The sequence below is a fragment of the Denticeps clupeoides genome, chromosome 4 (genome assembly GCF_900700375.1).
Source record: "Denticeps clupeoides chromosome 4, fDenClu1.1, whole genome shotgun sequence".
In the NCBI taxonomy this organism is placed as follows: Eukaryota; Metazoa; Chordata; class Actinopteri; order Clupeiformes; family Denticipitidae; genus Denticeps; species Denticeps clupeoides.
Genome location: NC_041710.1, coordinates 10403895 through 10426108, shown reverse-complemented (window position 1 = coordinate 10426108; position 22214 = coordinate 10403895). Strand labels below are relative to the sequence as shown.

At 42.8% G+C, this 22214-nt stretch overlaps 1 protein-coding gene across 3 annotated transcripts; it reads right to left on the bottom strand.

Annotated features, from left to right (window-relative positions):
• Window positions 1–98: 98 nt before the first annotated feature.
• Window positions 99–20457, bottom strand: vipr1a (vasoactive intestinal peptide receptor 1a). Of its 3 annotated transcripts, none has more exons than XM_028977759.1 (14): window positions 20262–20457; window positions 19478–19570; window positions 18987–19071; window positions 17803–17913; window positions 8963–9069; window positions 7848–7945; window positions 5732–5855; window positions 3458–3611; window positions 3222–3282; window positions 2917–2983; window positions 2592–2683; window positions 2033–2162; window positions 1897–1938; window positions 99–1804 (listed from the first exon to the last, which is right to left on the bottom strand). In XM_028977759.1, the coding sequence occupies exons 1-14, from the start codon at window positions 20316–20318 to the stop codon at window positions 1613–1615; spliced, it is 1413 nt and encodes a 470-aa protein (XP_028833592.1). In that variant the 5' UTR covers window positions 20319–20457; the 3' UTR covers window positions 99–1612. The 3 variants fall into 3 exon arrangements, with proteins under 3 accessions (XP_028833592.1, XP_028833593.1, XP_028833594.1); XM_028977760.1 differs by having other exon boundaries at window positions 19471–19570; window positions 20262–20310; XM_028977761.1 differs by lacking the exon at window positions 19478–19570.
• Window positions 20458–22214: the final 1757 nt, after the last annotated feature.

Sequence of the window (22214 nt, the reverse complement as noted above, 5' to 3'; positions counted from 1 at the left end):
CTGCAAAGTCACCAGAAGGGAGAAAAAGAACAGGCGGAGGAGAGCGGAATGTGTGTATAAAAGTGAAAGTAGAAGTGGACAAAAAAAAAATCACAGGCTTTAATACCACCACTTTATTTATCATGCTTAATTAAAGTTCAACCAGACATTTGTAGGGTCTGACATTTATTGAAATAAACAATAAAGCGTTTAACAGTTATTTACATGCAGGTAATACAACAGAATATACTTGTGTAACTATAAGTTATACATTTCCATTATGGAAAACAATTTTAATCATGAGGTATTACAGTTTTAAAGTGTGCAATGCATGCATCCACATTTTTTCAGTGTCTATGTGTCTATTCTCTGTAGCAAACACACAAATCACTAGAGCTAATGTACATCAGCTTACACCAAGTTATTCACGAGACAGCACTGACTGAAAACATTTTAATTTACCTAAATGTTTATTGCAGAATTTTTCTTTTCATGAAACAATGCATTATACATTATGTGTATAGAGAAAGATACTCTGTTAGATGAAAAACCTTTCATTTGTTTCAATTTTGCACAGTACTGTATGTCTTTGTATTTTGTTATTGACAAGATGTCAAACATTCGATCCCATGGGAAAACGTATCAGTACAGTTCACTAAACTGCATGCTGTATTTGATGTGGACTGCCTGGTAATGTCAGGGGTGTCTTGCTGGTTAGCTCTACCTGGAACTGAAGGACCTGGTGCATTCTTCTTCTTCACTTGCTTTAACCTCTCACAATGCAGGACACAGCGAGGTGAAGGTCCCATGCCCAGTCGCAGCGCCATTAAAACGCAGCCCTGCCATTCAGCATCACAGCATTAAAACAAGAAGAGGAGCTAACATAAGAGGTGCACACACTAATTCACATTCGCTTCCAGACTGGAGTGTGAGAATCAGCACATTTTAAGAGGATGCCTTGAAGGTTGCAGGTTCATTTACGCATGTACAAGTCACAGAGCAAAAAAAAAAAAAAAAAAAAAAAACAGGACATCACTGATGAAATCACTTCACTTGTCTCTGCTTCAAACACATTCATGATTAAAGAAGTGGAATGAACTGAGGGTGACATTAAAAAGCCACATTGTAAAAAGCAGCAAAAGGAGACGTTTTTTTCTCTACATTGTAGTCTGATTGACTCATTTCTGTCACTATGCACATTCTGCAGCACTGGCAGTCACTGGCTCTGGCCTGATCTCACATCACTGCTACATGTGGTTTTCCATGCCTGCACATTAGGTTAATATTTAAATGTCACATTGATAAGAGATAAGAACAAAAAAAACGACATTTCCCCACACAGTAATGACCCAGTTCCCCCTTTCCCAGCTTTCTCGTTCACATCCTCGACTTAAACCGCTCAGCAAGCAACCCAGAACATGGAGCAGCTATGCAGGTGGGTCGACAAGCCATCAATGAGAAGCACTTGGCCATGAAACACCAATGCGGGCACAACAATAAGCACACGTCGACGGGTGACTCATTTCATGCTGGAGGGACGTCATGAAAACCATCAGAGGTGCGTCACCCGTCTCCGCGCGGGCGTCTCGGCGCCTGCTGCGGAGCAGATTGCAAGGCTCGAGTCCTGCCTGGCTCAGATGGCGGAGAGATCGTCCAAGCAGGCGCTGGCCCGGCGCGTGGTGGGGCTGCACTTGGTCAGCATGGTTATCTGGGTGCTGAAGTTGTTCCCATTGCTTGCCATGGAGGGCTGCTGGTACTTGGTGTCATTTCCCAGAAACCTCTGCAGATGCCATCGCCGCCACTTCCTCTTAATCTCGGACTGTACCTGTAAACGGAGGAAAGGAGCGCGAGAGAGCGAACGCTTAGTGAGTGGAGAGGTTTGGCACAGTTTAACTGGAAAATATTTGGTGGCATTACCTCTCCATTCAAGAAACAGTACAACACCGCCACGACAAACCCCTGAAGGAAAATGTACAATGAATAAATCAACTTCATCAACAAAAACTCCCGAAAGGCAGAAAACTCCCAAATGCCAGACCATAATATGAAGTACCTGGAACGAGCCGAGGATTAGGTCAAACACCAGCCGGACGATGCGACCCATGTCTTCAGGAATGAAGGCAAATATGATGTAGTTAATCCCAAACAGAGGAATTAGGAGCAACGTTGATTTTGCCAACCTCCTGTAGAACAGAGGCAGTGAAAATCAGTTCTGATGAAAAATCTAAACTTTAGATCACAAGCATCAATATCGCAAAAAGTACTATAATTTCTGAAATCCCTTTACTGGTGGCCTAGCCGGTAAGAAAGCAGACCCGTAATCGGATGTTGGTGGTTCAAATCCTGAGCCGCCAAGGTGCCACTGAGCAAAGCACCGTCCCCACACGCTGCTCCCCGGGCACCTGTCATGGCTGCCCATCGCTCACCAAGGGTGATGGTTAAAAGCAGAGGACACATTTTGTTTTGTCCTCAATTGTCACAACTGTCCTGAAGTTGTGGTTTCATAATCTTTGATGTCCCTTTCTTGCAACTAGTTATTCTGGTGTCCATTCAAATGGCCAGGACCGTATAAGTTGGTTGTAATGAATCGGAGAGCAAGAAGAGAAACTTACGAGTATTGATTCGACTCATTCCTGCCAATGTCTCTGCAATTAATCTTCTGCTGTAGAATCCGAATTATGCAGATGAAGAGAATGAACGTCACCTGAGGCAGAAGAGATAATCCCGTTTACTAATCTCCAACGACGAGAGTTTATTTGCCCTCTTTAGCGCTGACCTTGTACAATAACATACAGATATTCAGTTCCCATTTTTCATATATATTGGCATACAAATAAAGGATTCTTTGTAAGATTAAACACTGAACACAATTGTGGGTTAAAAGTGTACCTAATGTTCATATAGTGACCATCAAAAACCTGTCATTTTAGAACTCACCAGTACTGTCATTAAAATGGGGGTTTTGATGATCCACCAGAGATCGTCGTCTATCAGATCCCAGCATCTAAAAAAGCAAAACACACCACAACCCGAAATTGATGCTGCTTGACCTCGTAAATTGAATATCAGAGGTCTCTTTATAAAATAAACCTCCGGAGTTTCACCTATTCAAGTGAGACACAAAAGCGCCTGCGGGTTTCCATGGAGCAAGAAATTGAATTTGACAGCACAGCAGCGGCCGGCTCTGATTCCGAGTGAAAGACATTTTGTTTTATTTTTCGGGAAAACAACGTGAGCCCTACCCGACATCGTTCAGGTAGGCCTTTGTGATGCTCCAGGCAGTGATAAATGTTGCAGGGACTCCTGTAGTGGTTGGAGCAGATTCAAAAGAGGAAACACAGGGTCCATTTCAGAAGTGGAACAGCCGGCACTTCAGCAACACACTCCATGGGTAAGAGTTATTTTACATGCAAAATCACTCTAGAATTGTACCCTTTTCACGAGACACGTGACATGTTCAAACCAGAGTTGTGCCTACCCCAGCCAATGAGAATGTACCACCAGAAGTACTTCTTCTCCGAAAAGAATGACACAGCCAGCAAGGCATGGAGATAAAGTCCCTCCACCAAGAGCCAGAAGAAGCTTGCCATGACGCCGTACTGGAAGAACACCACGGCGGCCTTGCACCCCACCTGTTTGAGAAGACAAATGAATAAATAAAATGTCTTCAACAGATTCATCTGACAGTCCAGCAAGGAGCTCACGAGAATGTGACCCACATTCGGACAAAAAAAAAAGAAAAAAGTTGCTGATAATCCTGCCAGCGAATTTGCTCATGAACTCCAGAAAAGCTGTGCACTGTCTGCACCTGACTCCGACTGTCGGAGAATATTAATGGAAGAGAAAAAATGAGAGCAGCTCTCCAAGGCTTGGCGATTGCAAGGTTGCATAGAGTGGAGTTCAAAAAAGCTAATGTTTTTGTCATTAATATGGTTTCAACTACTTCTAATCTGCTAAATGTTATTGATATTTACTACAAATATACTAGAATGTGCTGAGTATATAATTTGCACATCTTTGGCTCATTTACTCTTTTGCTAAAACATTTGGGCTGACAAGCAAAAAAAATTGGTAATTAATTGCATGCTTTGTGATTAATAAGTCTAAACCACAGACCAAAAACAACAGACAAACTATTTAGCTGTTGGCCCAAAAATGTTGACCTAGACAGCTTTGCAGCTTTGTACATTTCCTGCGCATGGCTCAACACTTTGTTTTTTTGCAAATGTGATGCACGTTATCTCTTGTGGTTACGGTTTGATGACAGAGGCTGCTATTTTGGGGTCAATGATAAGAGTCGGAATTTTGGTGGATGTGAATTGCAGTCTGGATTAACATCACTTTACTTAACTTTACTTTACTTTATTTTGCAGACGCTTTTATCCAAAGCGACTTACAAGAGGAAGACACCAGCAATTCTAGTTCGATTTCTATAGATTTTGAGTTTACAAAACTAAGAGCCCTGATAAGGCCTAACTTGTCAGAAAAAGAACATGCTCGGAAATTGTTAAAACATTTTTTAAAATTTATTTAAATTTATTTTGTGCAGTGTGTGTGCATGTGCGTGTGTAAGTGTAAGATTCGTCTGAAATACTTTTTGAATAAGTGGGTTTTCAACTGCTTCTTAAAGATGCATTACATCAGTTCACGTTTCTATAACACCATGTACATATTCCGACTATGGCCACAATGGAGCTGGGTTAAATGGTGCCACAGAATCCCATAAATTGTTTGTCTGTTTTGTTAAATCATTATTTTTCTTGTGATTAATGCATTGAAATAAACCTGATGGTTTGATAGTCTGAAAAAAAAAAAAAAAACAGGTCTAAACAGCTCATTAAACCGCAGGCATGCACACTGACGCATGCGGGTCTTTAAATGCGTATTTACGCTGAGGGTCAGTATGAAATTAAAAGGGCTCGGTGGCCTGAGGAGCGGCAGGCGTTCTGCACCGCAGCTGCGCCCGGCTGTTTACAGCATTCAAAAAAGGAATTGTTTATGTGGAATTCTAACTAACGCGGGCTTCTCCAAAGTCTGGCAGCAAGGTTAGAGATAAAGATGAAAACACTTCCTGGAGGACCCCATCCGGCATGGATCCCACTTATTTGTAATAGTAGTTTCCAGGCGGTTGCATGGCCTGAATACTTGAGCTTTATAGAGCTGAGTGTTTGGCAAACATCGGCTCGTTTGGGTTCCGGCTGAAAGTGTTCATTAGGAACCATTTCCAAAAGGCACGGAGGACTCGACAAACACAACTACACCCTCCAACAAAGCCTGCGTGAAAGTAGCTCCCAGAAATAATGCATCAAAGGTGCTTTCACCAGACGTTTGAGGGTCACTCTGTGGTTTAGCATTTACATTTACAGCATTTACCAGACGCCCTTATCCGGAGCGACTTACAATCAGTAGTTACAGGGACAGTCCCCCAGGAGACACTCAGGGTTAAGTGTCTTGCTCAGGGACACAATGGTAGTAAGTGGTATTTGAACCTGGGTCTTCTGGTTCATAAGCGAGTGTGTTACCCACTAGACTACTACCACCCCATGTACCCCATGAACCCCAGTTTCAGACCTTTCCTGCAAGGGATGGTTTTTAGGAACATATTAAGTTGTTTATATGTCCTTGTAAGCAACTCCAGTGCTTATCAGTGTAACGTTAAACACAGAGTAGTTCATGTCACGAACACGCGGCTCTTGTTTGCCCACGGTGCAGTGGTGTAACGTGTACGGGGAGAAAGCGGCTGTTGACTTACTGATTCAGACTTGCACTCCTCGTCATCAAACAGGACCATGTCCTTCACGAGCACTGCAACAGCTTTCACTATGAAGGACAGGAACAGGTGTATGTGGATGTAGTTCCTAGTGCAGTGCAGTTTCCTGAAGTGCAGAATGACAAAAGAAAAAATGAATTGACTGTCTGGAGTGTATATTATTTGCATTAATAAAGTTAATACAGTAAGAATAGTACTACATGATGCCTTTCAATTACTAAAGGACACCATAAAAACACCAACAAAGTATGCAGAAGAATTTTAGCAAATTAGACTACAGTAGGTTGAATCCCTGGAAATAAATAAATAGATAGATTAATTAATTAATTAAATTTAGTTTTAAAAATTTTAACTTCTAGTCCTTTACTCCAGCTTTCCCTGAACATCATAATGTATTCAGCCATTACTCAAAATGCCTGGTAAAAGGCTTCTGTGACTATTTGACAAAATTCAGATCCAAGTTTACTTGGTTGCAAATTAAATATTTTACTGGTAGAACTTGACTGTGCCTCATGAAGATTAAGGATGAAAAACAACTGGAACCCATCTTCATTGTGTTACTGAGTCTTATTAAAGCATTAGTCATTACTTTATTAGATTCTTTGACCATCAGTTCACTCCAATTTTTTGTGTCCAATTTATGACACAAATAATACAGGAAGTTGAATAATGGTGGCCAGTGACCTTGAAAACTGGTATAAATCTGGTATGAAAAACAGTCTGAATATAGAGCACAGGATATATAGAACATGTTGGCCATGAGAGGTTTATAAACCGATTAAATGGACTTGGGAGCGAGGCCTTCTTGCCCTGATAATTAGAAACATTTCTCCAAAGGCAATCTGAATAAAAATGTAAATAAATTTAAAATAGAAAAAAAAGGTTTTAAGCATCTTGGCAGAACGTACACCTCAAAATATCAGGTTATTATACTAACTTGGTACCCCACTTGCATATTTCACATCACCCCCTTGTGGTCTCCAGCAGTTATTGTTTGTGGATAATTAAAAAAGGCAAATTTGTGTCTTACTTAAATACACTGATGTCTAAATAATATTATGATTGATATTTTAATCTATCAGTGTATTACACCATCATCATCATAATAATATTTCATGAGTTCGTCATGCGCTTGTGCAATCATAGACTGCAAATTTTAATAGCTGCTCAAATGTCTGGCACTTTACTCCGACGAACATGAGGCAGCTGTCTTTGTACTGCACAGGGGTAGAAACAAGCGTTGCCCTATACATCCCGCCACGAGTCCCAAGGGGGTCAGCAGCCATTGATCTGAGGCAGCAGAGAGTCTGGTTTCAGCATGGTATCGTGTGTAAACCTCACATCCTTATTGTTTACCACGCACAAGCACACGGACACAAACACGAGATCGTGTGCACAACCAACACACACAAGCTGAGGGGCTGTTTAATAGAGTGTGTGATTCTTTGAAAGCCACAAAGAGAAGGCACTTAAGGCATGATTAACGACTGTGGCCAGGTCATTATGTCACTGCCACAGAGAGGTGGGGGGAGCTTTATGGTAAAATGCGTGAAAGTGTTTAGAATGTGACTGTCCATTCTCTCTGTTTGGATCACAATATGTTTGTTAAGTGTTGCAACGTCAGACAAATGACACCTGTTCTCTCCCACCCAATGACGGAAGAGCTGTTATTCTGCAGGTGTTGGAACAGGAACATTAGGTTTTCTGATCCCTGACATGTTTCCTGGAACACTGGTGGCCTAGCAGTGGTGGCCTAGCGGGAAGCAAGTAGACTCGTATCTGAAGGGTTGCAGGTTCAAATCCCGAACTGCCAAGGTGCCACTGAGGTGCCACTAGAGTCACAAACTGTCCCTATACACTGCTCGCCTTTCTTGGCTGATGACCACAGTGTCATAGTTTCAAACCCTACCATTGTGTCCCTGAGCAAGACACTTAACCCTGAGCGACTCCAGGAGGTCTGTCCCTGTAACTACAGATCGTAAGTCCCTATGGATACGGTAAATGTAAAAGCGATGCTTGCAAAGAGGTGCCTTGACCCACTGATGAGTTTTATTTGGTAATTTATTATTGTGAACAGTTGCTCCTGGAATTGACTTACCTAAAATTGCAGAGTATTATAATTGCTACAATGAGTGATATTAAAGAGACTGTGTGACCAATGGTGTAGCCAATCTTCACAGACCACAAGAAATCACCCTGTGGGGACAAAAATATGAAGGTGAGATTGTAGAAGTAGAAAGAAGGCATCTTCCAACATAAAAAGTGCTTTTGCCAATGACTTATATTTATCTGGAATGAACATCCATAAATCTCCTGCATGCTGTGGGTCTACATATCAGTACCTGGAGCAGTCAGACTTTAGCCCATGGGCTGTGTTTACATATTCTTGCACTGTAATTGTTGTATTAAAATCAGGCTATTATTACACCTTATCACAAAGAACCACCTGTGTTTACATACATTAGTGCTCTTGTCACTTGAGAAGAGTTAAATCTCAGGACATGCTTTTTTGGTTTCATTATCGGTTTTGGTTTGGTTCTCTCTAAAGCAAATGCTACTATCTCGCTTTAATTGCTCTTTTAAGTGCTCTTTTCGTTACACTGCGATTGTGACAACATAAAGTGCAAAGTAAATTCTGTCTTGTGTGTTATGCTACTGTCCTTTTTTTAATTCTCAGGTTCTTCTGCAAAAATTTGTTTCTATCAAGTTTGACGGATTGGTTTCTGTAAAATTCGGTGTCAGAACTGTCCACCAACACCGCCGCTTTCTCTACTCTAGCACTGCATAATGAAGTGAACATGTCAGCAAGTTTCAGTACATTCTATAATAAATCCCGTTTAAAATCTGTTATTTTTGTCATGTGTGGGTGTCCAGAAAGGGTTAAGATCATTGAGACTTACTGCTTGTGATTTTAAGATGTGTGTTTTTGTGGAAATTAAAAACAGTATTAAAATCAAGCAGTGTTGAATAATTATAATAACAATAAATAATAGTAATTTAGTGCTCTTTGTGTCATTGTGTATTGCCTGATCCTTGTTTGTTTAGAATGTGCTGCTCCCTTTGTGTTTTGTCTTTTCTAGTCTGAAATTGACCTGTATGCTTCTTGGACACACTTTTCCAGATCAGTCAGGCTAATCCAAATATGGAATCATACACAGCAGGACAGATTCTCTATAAATCACAATTTAATGCCAGCCTGTCTCAAACACTTACCACGTCTTCCCCTGTGGTGCTGTTGGGGTTGTACCCACAGTTCAGTGCAACAGCAAAAGGATTGATCTCTGTCCAGCCCTCTGATGTACATGTTTTTGATATGTTACCTGAGAGAAGAGGAGAAGAAAGAGAAGCGCATCTCTTACAACAGGCATACGAGTGCCAGGAATCCATGCCGGTCAGAACAAGTGGAAAAAAAACAAGTGACCTCAGCTCCGGTGACCTCAGTTTACACAGCTGGCTGGGAATGCGCCTGTACTAATGATGCAGAAGCGTTACGGCTGTCATGAGAGATGCTAATGGCCGGGGAAAACTTGGAAAGTGTTCAGCCACTTCTTACTCTTAATTAACAGATGCTCTTCTTCAAAGTTATAAAAAAATGAAACCTTTCCCCCAGAACGTAATTATAATTCGTTGAAAGGTCTGCTGAAAGCAGCCCCATGTCTTGCTTTAGTCCTCATAAATTCAAGTGACTTTTACTCAGAGGCAAAGGGCTGTACCTTTGCCCTGAAGTGACAGTCCAGCGCAGACACTTCATTAACCAGCGGCAGCTAACAGGAGAATATGACTTTTCATTTCTTCAAAGACTGGTAATCAATCCGCACTAAAGGCCTGTGCAGACATCAGATCATTCAGTTGCATTGAGTTCATCACGACACTGACCGAAAATCTATTTACGTGCATATATAATATGACATTTCATAATACTAGAACAAAAGAAGAAATCCCTTAGCAAAGCTAAGGGGTAAAGTAATCAGGTCACCTGCTTGAAAATTTAATCTTGCTGCACCATACCCTGCATTATTGGATTACAGTTTTAAACAAATATGATTTATAAGGTTGACTTAAAATATTGAATATTGATGTTATAGGTATGTTATATATTTTGAGGAATTAAATTTGATGAGCAATATGACAGTTTCGCAATTTATTCTTTTGACCTTCTCTTAAATGTAATGTTTGGAGGCCATCAAGGTTTTTGATGCATGAAAAAATGTCTAATAATTTATGATATGCATTATATTACTATGTGGACTACACATTTTTTGGCTAATACAGTGCATTTGGAAAGTGAAAAAAAGGTTTTGAGGTTTTTGCATATTTATTAATAAATATAAACCTGAGAAATCACATGGACACACTCACACGGCTTATCACAAACAGGGGTTTAATACATGTAACAAGATTACACAGCAATACGACAAGGACAAAGCACAAACCGTAACATTTATACATGCCAGAACAGCTGCACACGATCAGGACAATTGGGAACATGGAGCCGGAGTACACCCTCTGGAGGTAGTCCCTGACAAAAAGTATTCACAGCCTTTGCTCAATACTTTGTTGATGCACCTTTGGCAGCAATAACAGCCTCAAGTCTTTTTGAATATGATGCACACCTATTGGCACACCGATGCTTGGCCAGTTTTACCCGTTCCTCTTTGCAGCACCTGTCAAGCTCCATCAGGCTGGATAAGAAGCTTCGGTGCACAGCTATTTTAAAATCTCTCCAGAGATGTTTAATCAGTCTGGGTTCTGGCTGGGCCACTCAAAGACAATCACAGAGTTGTCCTGAAGCCACTCCTTTGATATTTTGGCTGTGTGTTTAGGGTCATTGTCCTGCTGAAATATGAACCGTCGCCCCAGTCTGATTTCAAGAGTTTTCATCCAGGATGTCCTAGTAGTCCTCTTTCCCTCTATCTTGACTAGTCTCCCAGTTCTGCAGGTGAAAAACATCCCCACAGCATGATGCTGCCACCACCATGCTTCACTGTAGGGATGTATTGGCCTGGTGATGAGCGGTGCCTGGTTTCCTCCAAACATGACGCCTGACATTCACACCAAAGTGTTCAATATTTGTCTCACAAGACAAGAGAATTTTGTTTCTCATGGTCTGAGAGTCCTTCAGGTGCCTTTTGGCAAAACCACTCTACCATAGAGGCGGATTGATTGGTGGTCTGTTACAGAGATGGCTGTCATTGTTTGTCATAGTGTCCCTGAGCAAGAAACTTAACCCTAAGTTGCTCCGGGGGGGGACTGTCCCTGTAACTACTGGTTGTAAGTCGCTCTGGATAAGGGCATCCTAGAAGGTTCTGCTCTTTCCACAGAGGACTTCTGGAGGTCTGACAGAGTGACCATTGGGTTCTTGCTCACCTCCCTGATCACTCAGTTTAGGTGGCCGGCCAGCTCTAGGAAAACAACTTCTTCCACTTATGGATGATGGAGGCCACGGTGCTCATTGGGATCTTCAAAGTAGCACAAATTTTTCTGTAACCTTCCCCAGATTTGTGCCTAGAGACAATCCTGTCTTGGAGATCTGCAGACAATTCCTTTGATTTCATGCTTGGTTTGTGCTCTGACATGAACTGTCAACTGCAGAACATAATATAGAAGGTGTGTGCCTTTCCAAATCACGTCCGATGGACTCCAATTAAGCTGCAGAAACATCTCAAGCATGATCGGGTGAAACAGGAGGCACCTGAGCTCAATTTTGACCTTCATGGCAAAGGCTGTGCCTTCTAATTTTTTATTTATTTATTTTTTATATATAAATTTGCCAAAACCTCAAATAAACTTATTTTTTCATGTTGTCATTATGGGGTGTTCCTTAGAATTCTAAGGAAGAAAATTAATTTAATCAATTTTGGAATACGACTGTAATATAACAAAATACGGAAAAAGTGATGCGCTTTGAATACTTTCCGGATGCACTGTATATAATGTGATTAATCCTCAAAAAAACCTTATTTAAACATTTTTGTGATCAAAAAACACGGCGGAACACTGCCATGGAGGAGCATGGATCATTAAACCTGTCACTTAGACATGGCGCATGAATTAAACATTAAGAAACTCATTTGAAGTGTTTGTTTTCCCCTGAGAGCACAAAGAACAAAAGATTTGTTGTAAGCCATTAAAAGGGCCTTTGCTGAGACTAATGCATAAATATCCTCATTATAATTTACAGTCAGCTAAGCTCTGAAAGAAAATGAACATGTCATGTGACCGTCTCAGCGACAGGGGTGATGAGTGCTGTGGGCACCTCGCCGTTGCAGTTTGCTTCTGTTTACTTTGCAGAAATTCCACAAAACAAGAAAAGGCCCATCTTCTTTTCCCAAGACAGCCCTGTCGGAAAGTTTGGAAATGAGCTTGCGTGCCTGTGCATGTTGGCGGCCTATTTTGCGCAGAACGGCTTGTATATCATCCACTTTTTATTTTTGTCTCGCCGGTCAGGTTCAGCAACGGGTTGCTTCCACCTGCCAGTTGACAGTGGCTCTCTCAATTTCTCTCAATTACAGTCAATTTGCCCAAAAGCTGCCGTCCTTTTGTCAGAAGCGATTACTCTGTGTTAATGCTGTGGGGTAAAAAAGAAAGTGAAAGTCAAGTGACTGTGAAACACTGCAGCACAGCACACGGTGCACACAACGAAATGTGTCCTCTGCCTTTAACCATCACTGGTGTGTGGGGTCGGTGCTTTTGCTCAGTGGCACATCAGTGGCACCTTGGCGGGTCGGGATTCAAACCGGCAACCTTACGGGGCCGCTTCCTTAACCCGCTAGGCCACCGCTGCCCCAGTTATGGAACATATGACAATCAACGTGAAAAATGACACTATGGCAAAACACTATGAAAATTGTGTAGGTGGGATATAGTCTGGGATATATAACAGTTCTGGGATATATGACAGTTCATTATTCATATGCAAGGAAGGCTGACTTCATGCTGATGCTAATAAAGCAATTTCGCATTTATCAGTCGGAAAGAGGCATGAATTTCGGCATGCCAGAGAGCGCCGGGGTCGGTAAGATCTTATCCCGCCACTGATGTAGCTATTACCCGTGTTGAAGACATTGTCAGAGTAATCTCAAACGCGGGGAGAAGCGGCCAGCGGACGCGGCAGATAAGCCGCCGCTGTTTTGGCCAACTCCGCTGTTGAGGTTGTTTTCAATGGTGGGGAGTCCGAGGAATGCTTTCATCACCCAGGACACAAGGGGGGTGAGGATTTTCGGCGTCATGTGTGAAGACACGGGAGCCCATCACCCAGCGCGCTGTTGTTTCTGGGCAGCCTTTGAAGAGGCCACCTTCCGACCGATGATGGCGGCGCGGTGCACACTGGGCCTTGGAAAAAGATGAGCCCCTTATTGCGCACGTGTGTTGAGGCCACAGGACCGCAGTGTGTGGGGACCCTCATTTATATCAACCACTCAGGTTCCAACGCCATTCAGTTGGATGCTGCTTCTCATGATGAATTGCAACATTTAGGTGACAGGTTCAGGATTGTTGCCACTGCATATAAATCGATCTATTTACTGGCCTCCATTCACATGCAGCACTTTGATAGCGACCAAAAATCACCACTTGACAGCAGCGTTGCTGCTCCCCCCCCAATACCTCACAGTCAAGAGCCCAGAAGTCAAGCTAACAATAAAAACAGCAGAGAAGATAGATGATGGGCTTTTCCGTAAAAGCCCCTCCATAAAAAAAGTTCAGATGCGTCGGGACAAGGGAGACTCCGCCCTTGATGGATTTATGGCACGTCCGTGAAGTTCTCTTTCGTAATGCTTGTTTTTCCGCCTGTGGTTATGTAACATGAAATAATGTTCAATTTAAACATGTCACCAAAAGGACATTCTTTAGGATTTTAGTCTGATGCCGATTTATGTGTCATGGGACACGTTCCCTCACTGTGCCACTGTAGAAAAACAATTGAAAATTTCTGTGTAAGGTCTGTGCACATGCAACTATAGGGTTGGGAAGAAGGTGCATATTTATTTTATTAGTTATTGAGCATTAAACTAATTAGATAATGAATAATATCTAATCAATCAGTGTGGTGGTTAGTGACATGGTCTCAGTTTGAGTCCTGAGTGCCCTGAGGACAACTGGCACCCTGCCCAGGGTGAGTCCCTGTGTTCAATGTTGCCAGTGGGCTCTGGCAACAGTGACACTGATCTGGATTCAGTGGTTATGGCAAGTGAGTGAGTGAATAAATCCATAGAAATCAAATCTTAATTATGCAGAACCTAGCAATAAAACACTGGTGTAATAACCACAATGGCATTTTGTGGATGAAGCCTCAAGGATGATGGATCACCACAATTCATGATACAGCAATGCCTGTAATATTGAATTTCTAACACAGCTTTCCCTTTGAAGGTGAGTTTATGCCTTTTTTAAATCAGATACGTTTTAATCAGATATTGTCCAAATACTATCCATTTTTCTAACAACGTGATATGTGAAAAATTGTGATAGATTAAAATATTGAACATTTATTTGCCATATTGTTTTTCACAAAATCAAAGAGTATTGAGCTTTTATGACATTAAGAGACTCTGAGGTCAAAATATTCAGCCCAACACCTCACTTTAATAAGCCTTGCATACCTGTGATGACTGTTATGCAAATAGATTTATTATGCATCTGTTCTACTTATTCAGCAATCCACAAAGCCGGCAAGCGCAAGTCTGAGCCTTTGCGATGAGAAACGGGAGCAGACATCAAACACCTGGCAACGTCAGTCTGGACACAACGATGGAAACGTCTGGTCAACCTGGCATAACATACACATACTTCACTTCCAAGCTCCACAACAGTTGCAGGATTTTCGTAACTGACTTTTGTACTGATTACAGGAACTGGCCCCGCCCACAGCACACACTCTCCCTAACACACACTCACCTGGAAATCAGCTTTACATGACATGGTCTGTCAGGTCAAATCCCACACACACACATATTTAAAATATTCAAAAATTGCCACTCTACTTCATAAAGGTGAACTGAAAAATTTTTTGTAAATAAATAAATTTTCTCAGTTTAAAATGAATATTTGTGAACTATTATATGTTATTTTTTTGGGGCTTTTTGGTCATGGAAATCAGGATAAAAAAAAATAAAAAAACATAAAAATGTTATCCCACAGTGACATCTGGATCGCATCACTGGCCTTCACTGTGAACCCATGGCCTACATGAGGAAGATAAATCTCTGGAGCATTTCAACCCTCAGCCTCTAAATCCTTCACTCCATGTTTTGGATCTCCAAAGTCCCGGCATCAGTGGGTAAATCTGGCCGGGAATGCACTGGCTTTCCCAAAAATTGGTTAATAGTTTATTCTCATGACAGGAGAGCGCAATGCGCTCCAGTTTCCAAATCACTACAGCGCCGAAATCAGTGATAGATGATGCCGCATGAATAATTTTCCCTATTTCTTAATGTTTGGTGTCCATGGTAACATTTAAAAGAACTTGGACCCTGTACCCTTCCTCCCTCATGTGTCCTACATGCACCTATCTACACACTTTACTCCCAGATATGAGACTCTTCTCTGCCCTGTTGAGCAACACCAACGTATTCTAACCTCTGTGGGTCAAACGTAGACCAATGTGCTAGTTCAAATTAGCAGCTAACGCTACTTTATCAGCAACCGGCGCACTGACCTTTCTAATTATAGCTACTTGGGTGCTATACACACTCTGGCCTCAGCCAATCACACACCAGCATGCTGCCTTCTGTATTCAGGCAATGAAAGGTGGCTAATTAATTAGCACGCAAGAATTTTAAAACTCTTCCAAGAATAACATGCAAATACCCCGGTGCGAAAACATGCGAAGTGTGTGAATCCTTGCAATTTCCCAACGGAAAAGCAACTTGTTATAAATGGCCCTGCAGCCATTAAGCTTTTGAGCCTCCGCTTAATTACTGAACTGTTTACCAAACAAGTGGTGAAAACAGGGTCACTGCCATGTAAAAAAGATTTCAAACATTGCATGTAATGAGCAAGAAACGTTGCCGCTCTGTTCTATTCTGCAGTTTGTGGCGGGGCGATACAACCAGTCAGTGGTGGACGGTAATGAAGTAAGTATAAATGGCTACTGCACTGCACCTTTTTGTGTATCTCTACCGTCCTAAAGTATTTCCATTCACTTTTTGACTCTTTACTTTCGCTCCACTACAAGTAAATATCTTCATATACAATATACACTGCCAATCAAAGGTTTAGATGCGCCTACTCTGTGGTGGTTATGGAGGCCATTTTGAAGAATCCGATGCAAGAAATAGATGTAGTGTTTTGGTCACAGGAGAAAGTGAATTATGTTTAATGAATCTGTTTTTTACCTTCATGGCTGCTTTGTTCAAATATTGTCATCATCAATAGCCTCTTCACGAGATGCTCATTAACATTAGTAAAAGATAAGAAAAGAGTTCAGCATAAACCTTCAGGACTGTTAGAAACTCTCTCCGTTGTCTAACTTAGGGTGTGAAATGCGACCATCACAGCAAAACTGCCTGCTTTGGAGAGATGCAAATTTTTTGACTTGTCTGCTATTTCTGTTCTGTTTTTTCAGTTTATTACATAATTGTATTTCATAGTCCTGTGTCTTCAGTTTTGTTCTATAATGGAAAAAATAAATCAGAAGTGTAGACACATGCAGTTGTGACTGCCATTTATAGTTCCTATTATAGTAAATCTCAACAGATTATATTTATACACCTACATATACAGTAAAACTCATTAGTAAACATTTGATCTAATTTCATTTTAACTTTGTTTCAAATAAACCTCAATCTGAAACTGTTCTCAAATCCTGTTATTAGCCACTTTCCAATAGAGATAGTTTGTTTTCAATGTGTGCCAATAATCTATTCACCTAAAAAGGGAAATCTACAAAAATACTTTTGAAGTACAGACTATTTTTGTACTTTACACAATTGCACGTTAAACTTTAACTTAGTTATCACTTAGTTATTACATTCGATTGCATCCAAACAGTAATTTAAAGACAGTTAACATTTCTAGTTTTGCATGGTCTGTGATGTACCAAAATATGAATCCTCTCCATAATTGTCAGTATTATTTTTCCAAACAGCTCACTCTACCAGCTCCCAATAAAAATCACACTGTCTGTTTGTTTTCATGTAACATAATGACAAATTTCAATGCAATAAAATACATTTTCACTTGCAGATAATGTGAAAACAGTTTGGCCTAGAAACCTGACCTAAACATACAAACTGCGGGCCGTGTCAGTTGAACACAAAAAAAGCACTACGTGCAGAGAGAGGATGACAACTAAAAAAGAAAAAAGAAAAACTCTGGTGACAGGAAACCGTAACATTCAAACAGGCGGCAAGTTGTTGTGTGTCATGAAGATGAATGCACAGTTTTCTTGAGACAGTTAAGGACCAATTTCATCCATGCAAACTGTAAATACAGATTTCTCTGTGATTTTGACTGACCATAAACAAAACTGCATTGCAGACCTTGGAAGCTTTTAGGTAGTATAAAAAAAACACAAACAACTGTGTGAAAAGTTGCTTTGAGTCTTTCTTATTACTTGCATGAGGTCAAAAATGTTGCAATCAAGAAAAATATTTCATCACAGAGATGTGCAAATTTCATGTGGTCTGAGGTGGAAAGGTGGGTTTTCATGCTGTGGTCACCAACTGCTTAGCACATGCTTGAACTATAGTGAGAGTCTAGAGAACAACCCAAAGTGTAAGTGAAATTATGAAAGTGAAGTGACTGTCTTTGTGAAACACCTGTGAAACACTGCAGCACAGCACACGACACAGTGACACAACTACATTTTAACCCATCACCTTGGTGAGCAGTGGGCAGCCATGAAAGGAACAGTGATTACGGGTCCGTTTCCTTACCCGCTAGGCCACCCACTGCCCCATATGTAAGAATATGAGAGCGCTGAACATCTGTATTTTGTCACAGTTCGGCTCAATAAGCAAAGGAGCTCGGCGCCTGGCAACTTGCTAATTTACCCTGCACCACCCGACCAGCTGAAGAGTGCCAGTGCTGTACCAGTTCGGCATGCAACTTACCTCTGTGCTGGTCCGACACAAAGCTGAAATAATCTGGGCACGGTATGGTGACAACCTCCCCGACTTTCGCTGATGGCCAGCATGCGATTACATCCCACGTGCTCATGCAACCTGCCAGGAGAAAGTGGGCGCGTGAGGTGACGGGCATCACAGGGCTGGCACTCGCTGGCCTCTCCAGCGTTTTATTAAGCAAATTTAAAGTCAAAATAAACTAGCTAGTAAATATTTAGTCGAAGCTTCGCCTGCTTCCTCAATTTTTTTTATTGTGTTGTCTCATAAGGCAGCAAAAGAGGAAGCTATCAGGAATGTTACCACAGGGGACACCATTCAATCACATCTCATTTCTTAGTCTGTGAAAACAATTTGGGTTTGCCTATTGGATGTTACTCTGGAGAGCAGTCGAGCGTCTAATTGACAGGACATGGCCACACCAGGACTGGCTGGGCTGGCACTGGCCTGAAGAGCCCATGGGAAACTTCTTTGTCAAAATTGTGAATGCATCTTCGGTCGCTCTGCCTCAGCCCATATCACATTAAAAATGGCATCAGACTTTCACAAGCATGGATCAATCAGATCCACTAGACAGATTGAGCATTTTGTTAAAAAAAAAAAAAAAAAAACTGCGTGGAGAAGATAGATGGCCTCCCCATGTATCATAATCAGGTGGAAAACACAGCACAACCCCTTATAAATCACAGACGATGGCACAGAGACGTCCCCTGTGTGACAGCACGAACAGTGTGATTTTATCAATACCTTTCATCTGTGTCAGGTAGTGCTGTAATTAAGAACACAGTCGAGCAGGAAGGGGACTTGTGGGTGAAATCTAATAAACAAGCAGTTTATTTAGTTTAACAGAGCTCTTTTGCACATGCTAGAATTTAAATTGCATTTAAAAAATATCAAAAACTTTCTCTTATAGCTGGGCCATAACAAACATAACATCATTATGAACGCGCAACAACTGATATATCATGACCTTATGAAAGGCTTGAATTGACAGATATTTGTTTAATCCGCAGTAGAGGTGAAAATGTCACTTAATTTGGAGCATTCATGTTTGTCCACCTCATATGTCGGCTGGTCGATTGTAATCAGGCTTCCTGCATTGTGGTAAAGTTCCATCACTGATATAGTAGCTGACGCTCTGGCAGAGAAACGTGGGCTGTATGTGGCGAGTGTACCTGAAGTGACATTTTCCACTTGAGACAGGCACACTTCTATCTTCTTCTCAATGTCGATTTCATCACATATCTGCACTGCCAGCATCTGTTTGGATAGAGTGAAAGAGAGGCAGGGATGTCAGATTTGTCCAGAGCATATTAAAACACTATTTCCTTAGGTATTTTGGGGGTCGTGAAAGGGTTAATAGAAGCAAAAAAAAAAAAAGGTCATGATTCACCATTAAGATGTTTCAAACATATTTACTACACATAATTCTTTAAAATGTTAGTCTCAACGTGAAATACAACATGAACAAATAATAATGATCCTTTATCACATTCACATACGTAACCCCAGAGGGGAAATTAACTTGAATAATTCATTTTTTAATAAAGTTCATGAAATATGCGCTGTGTGGGGAGCTGCGGGATATCGTAAATCTTTTTTTGCAGAGCCACCTAACCCATAAGACAATGAGATGTAGTGTGGCTGATATGAACGGACCTCGTACCCGCCCGTCACACGTCTCCCATGCCGCAGCAAGCCGATCAGCAGACGCAGCGTTGCCATAAAACAGCCTCAGCTGTGTGACCAGTCCATTTCTCTGATGAAGTGGATATTACAAGTAAAAAGGAGAGAGAGAGAGAGAGAGAGAGAGAGAGGGAGAGGGAGAGAGGGAGGGAATGTTTGCTTAGGAAGGCAGGCTGGTTTCCCAGGCCAGGTAGCAGATATATAAACTAACCGCTGCGTCAAACGCTTGCGTCAGAACTAAAATGAAGATGAAGAACAAAAAAAAAAAAGTGTTGATCAAGGACACTTCTGGCTCGAGTCGGCTGGACAATACGGCCGTATCCATGGCAATAGACTGGGAGAAAGATGCCGATGCCTACTGACTGCCTCTCTCCTCGCTGCAGGGACGCTCGGGTTGGGGGGGACACCGGAGCTGCGGGACAGGAACGGTCCCAGCCTTGTGTGTAAGTGTGTGGGGGCGTGTGTCAAGCAGGCGGATAGGGATCTCGGACGCCGGGTCGCTGCGACAGGATGACAGTGAGGCACGTAATCCTTCATCCTGGAAGATGATGGTATCAGCAGGGTCTTGTGTTTGTGTTGGGTCAGAAGGACCGTTTTCCCAGAAGGCGCTCTGGAAGATCACAATCACCACACTCCCACCTCTTCCCATCGGTTTCCTGAAGGAACGACCAACCAGAGCGCGAGGCTGAAAGTCGCCTTACGAAGTCGTGCTGCTCAGAGTGCGCGGAGCTGAACCGAACTCGAGCCTCGACAGCGTCACTCACCGGGGAGAACGTCGCCAGCGTCCAGACGTAAATCCACCCGGGCGCGGAGACGTCCATCGTCCGGCCGCCTCTCACTTCACCTCCTTCCGGCGTTCAGGACCCGCGGAGCTCAGCGAAGTTCCACAGGTGACCGGAGTCCCGACGTGACCGGAGTCCCGGAGCGCGACGCCGTTTTGCGCGCGCCTGTCATTCATAAAGCGGCCCGCGGCGCGCCGACGTGGACCCGCCCACCGCGCCGTGGGAGGGATGGAGGGGCGCGCGGACGCCCGTAACCCGCGCTGTCCGTGCGCGTAACCGGGAGTCACGTGGAAAGCGCGTTTTTTTTTTTTTTTACTTTTTTTTTTTTTTTTTTTCTTTAATTATTATTCTTGCCAATAAAGTTAATCTGTAAACCAGCACGCCAGAACAAACAGAGGCGCGCCGCGGGCACCGCCCTCCCCCTCCGGACACCCCGAACCTGGACCTGTTCTGCACACAACAACAACAACAACAAAATCGTAAAACAATATTTTAAATATCACAGCGAAAATGCGTTTTTAAGAAACCCTCGTGGTGGAGAGAGAAAACGACGCGACGTCTTCAAGCGCTACGAGCTCCCTCGGCTGCATCAGTTTCTGACCTCTGACTTACAGGGAACGTCAATAAGCGCCATCATACCTCTCATGTAAATTTGACCCACGTACAGGCACTTTGGCAGATGGATGGCACCTGGCCGACTTGTCACAGGCCACAAAATGTCACAGGAAGCCAATCAATGACGACAGCTCTTACCAGAATTAACTTCCTGAGCGGTGCGTCTTTGAATCAGTCACATCCTGGTCACCAAGACAAGCACAGTTTTAAATAAAATAAAATTGAGCTTTTACGTAGTTAAAATTCGTGTAATCAGCCCGGTCAACTGATCGCGTCACTGATTGGCTGAACCGAATAAAATGGAATACCGTTATTTAGTTTTTGGAATGGAATGGGAAGGAATATACACATCAACATCTTTTTCAGCTCAAGATGAAACTGCAACTCACTAACGGCAGGTCCGAACGCCGTTCATCCCCTCCAAGCGATCGAGAATCAACTCCTAAACTCCTTCCACCGGCTTCCTGCAGCTGAATTCTTAGTCCGATGGTGGTGCTGGCCTGGGCCCTCGTGAAACAGAAACAGAGAATTCAGAGCACTGACAGTACTTACAGAGTTGTACAAATCACTTTGCCTGAAATAGTTCAGAAAGGGACCACATGAAAGCGGTAAACATACAAACAAGCAGCAATCATTTAAGTGTGAAGTGTGAAGTGATTGTCACATGTGATACACAGCACACAGTGCACACAGTGAAATTTGTCCTCTGCATTTATCCCATCACCCTGAGTGAGCAGTTGGCAGCCATGACAGGCGCCCAGGGAGCAGTGTGTGGGGACGGTGCTTTGCTCAGTGGCACCTCAGTGGCACCTTGGCGGATCAGGATTCGAACCGGCAACCTTCTGATTACGGGGCCGCTTCCTTAACCGCTAGGCCACCACTGCCCCGAGGAGGGTGCTGTTCAGTTTGGTCAAATCGATCCCGGCTCAGATAACAGTAAGGACTCCACTGCGTTAATAAAACGGAGGGCCGCCTTCATGGCGAGGTGGTAAAGGGCGTAAACGGCCTTGACCGGGTCAGGACGTGACTTGGCCAGTTTTATTTCCTCCGGCCGGTTGCTCGCGCCGGGCCTGCAGCGGCACAATTCGGAGTAAACGCGACGAGCCACAAAAGAGCCCATCAGCGGCACGACCCCCGTGGCGGCACATCCACCATCTGGGAAACCTGCCCCAGAACGCCAGCAGAGAGGGACATTCACGGTTCCCCGCCGGCCCCTGTTGACCTTGGTTCCATTCCTGAAGGCGAGACTGGTTGTCCCAGCGGTTTGATGGCTCCGTGAGCGTATTTCATGCGCCGGCCCTGCTGTCAGCCAGGTATTCG

Coding starts and splice junctions, on each gene's coding strand:
- vipr1a (XM_028977759.1), bottom strand. CDS start 20,318: ATGGACGTCTCCGCGCCCGGGTGGATTTACGTCTGGACGCTGGCGACG. Junction 5,856..7,847: donor ATAATACTCTGCAATTTTAG/GTAAGTCAATTC, acceptor TCTGCACTTCAG/GAAACTGCACTGCACTAGGA. Junction 1,939..2,032: donor TAATCCTCGGCTCGTTCCAG/GTACTTCATATT, acceptor ATTTTCCTTCAG/GGGTTTGTCGTGGCGGTGTT.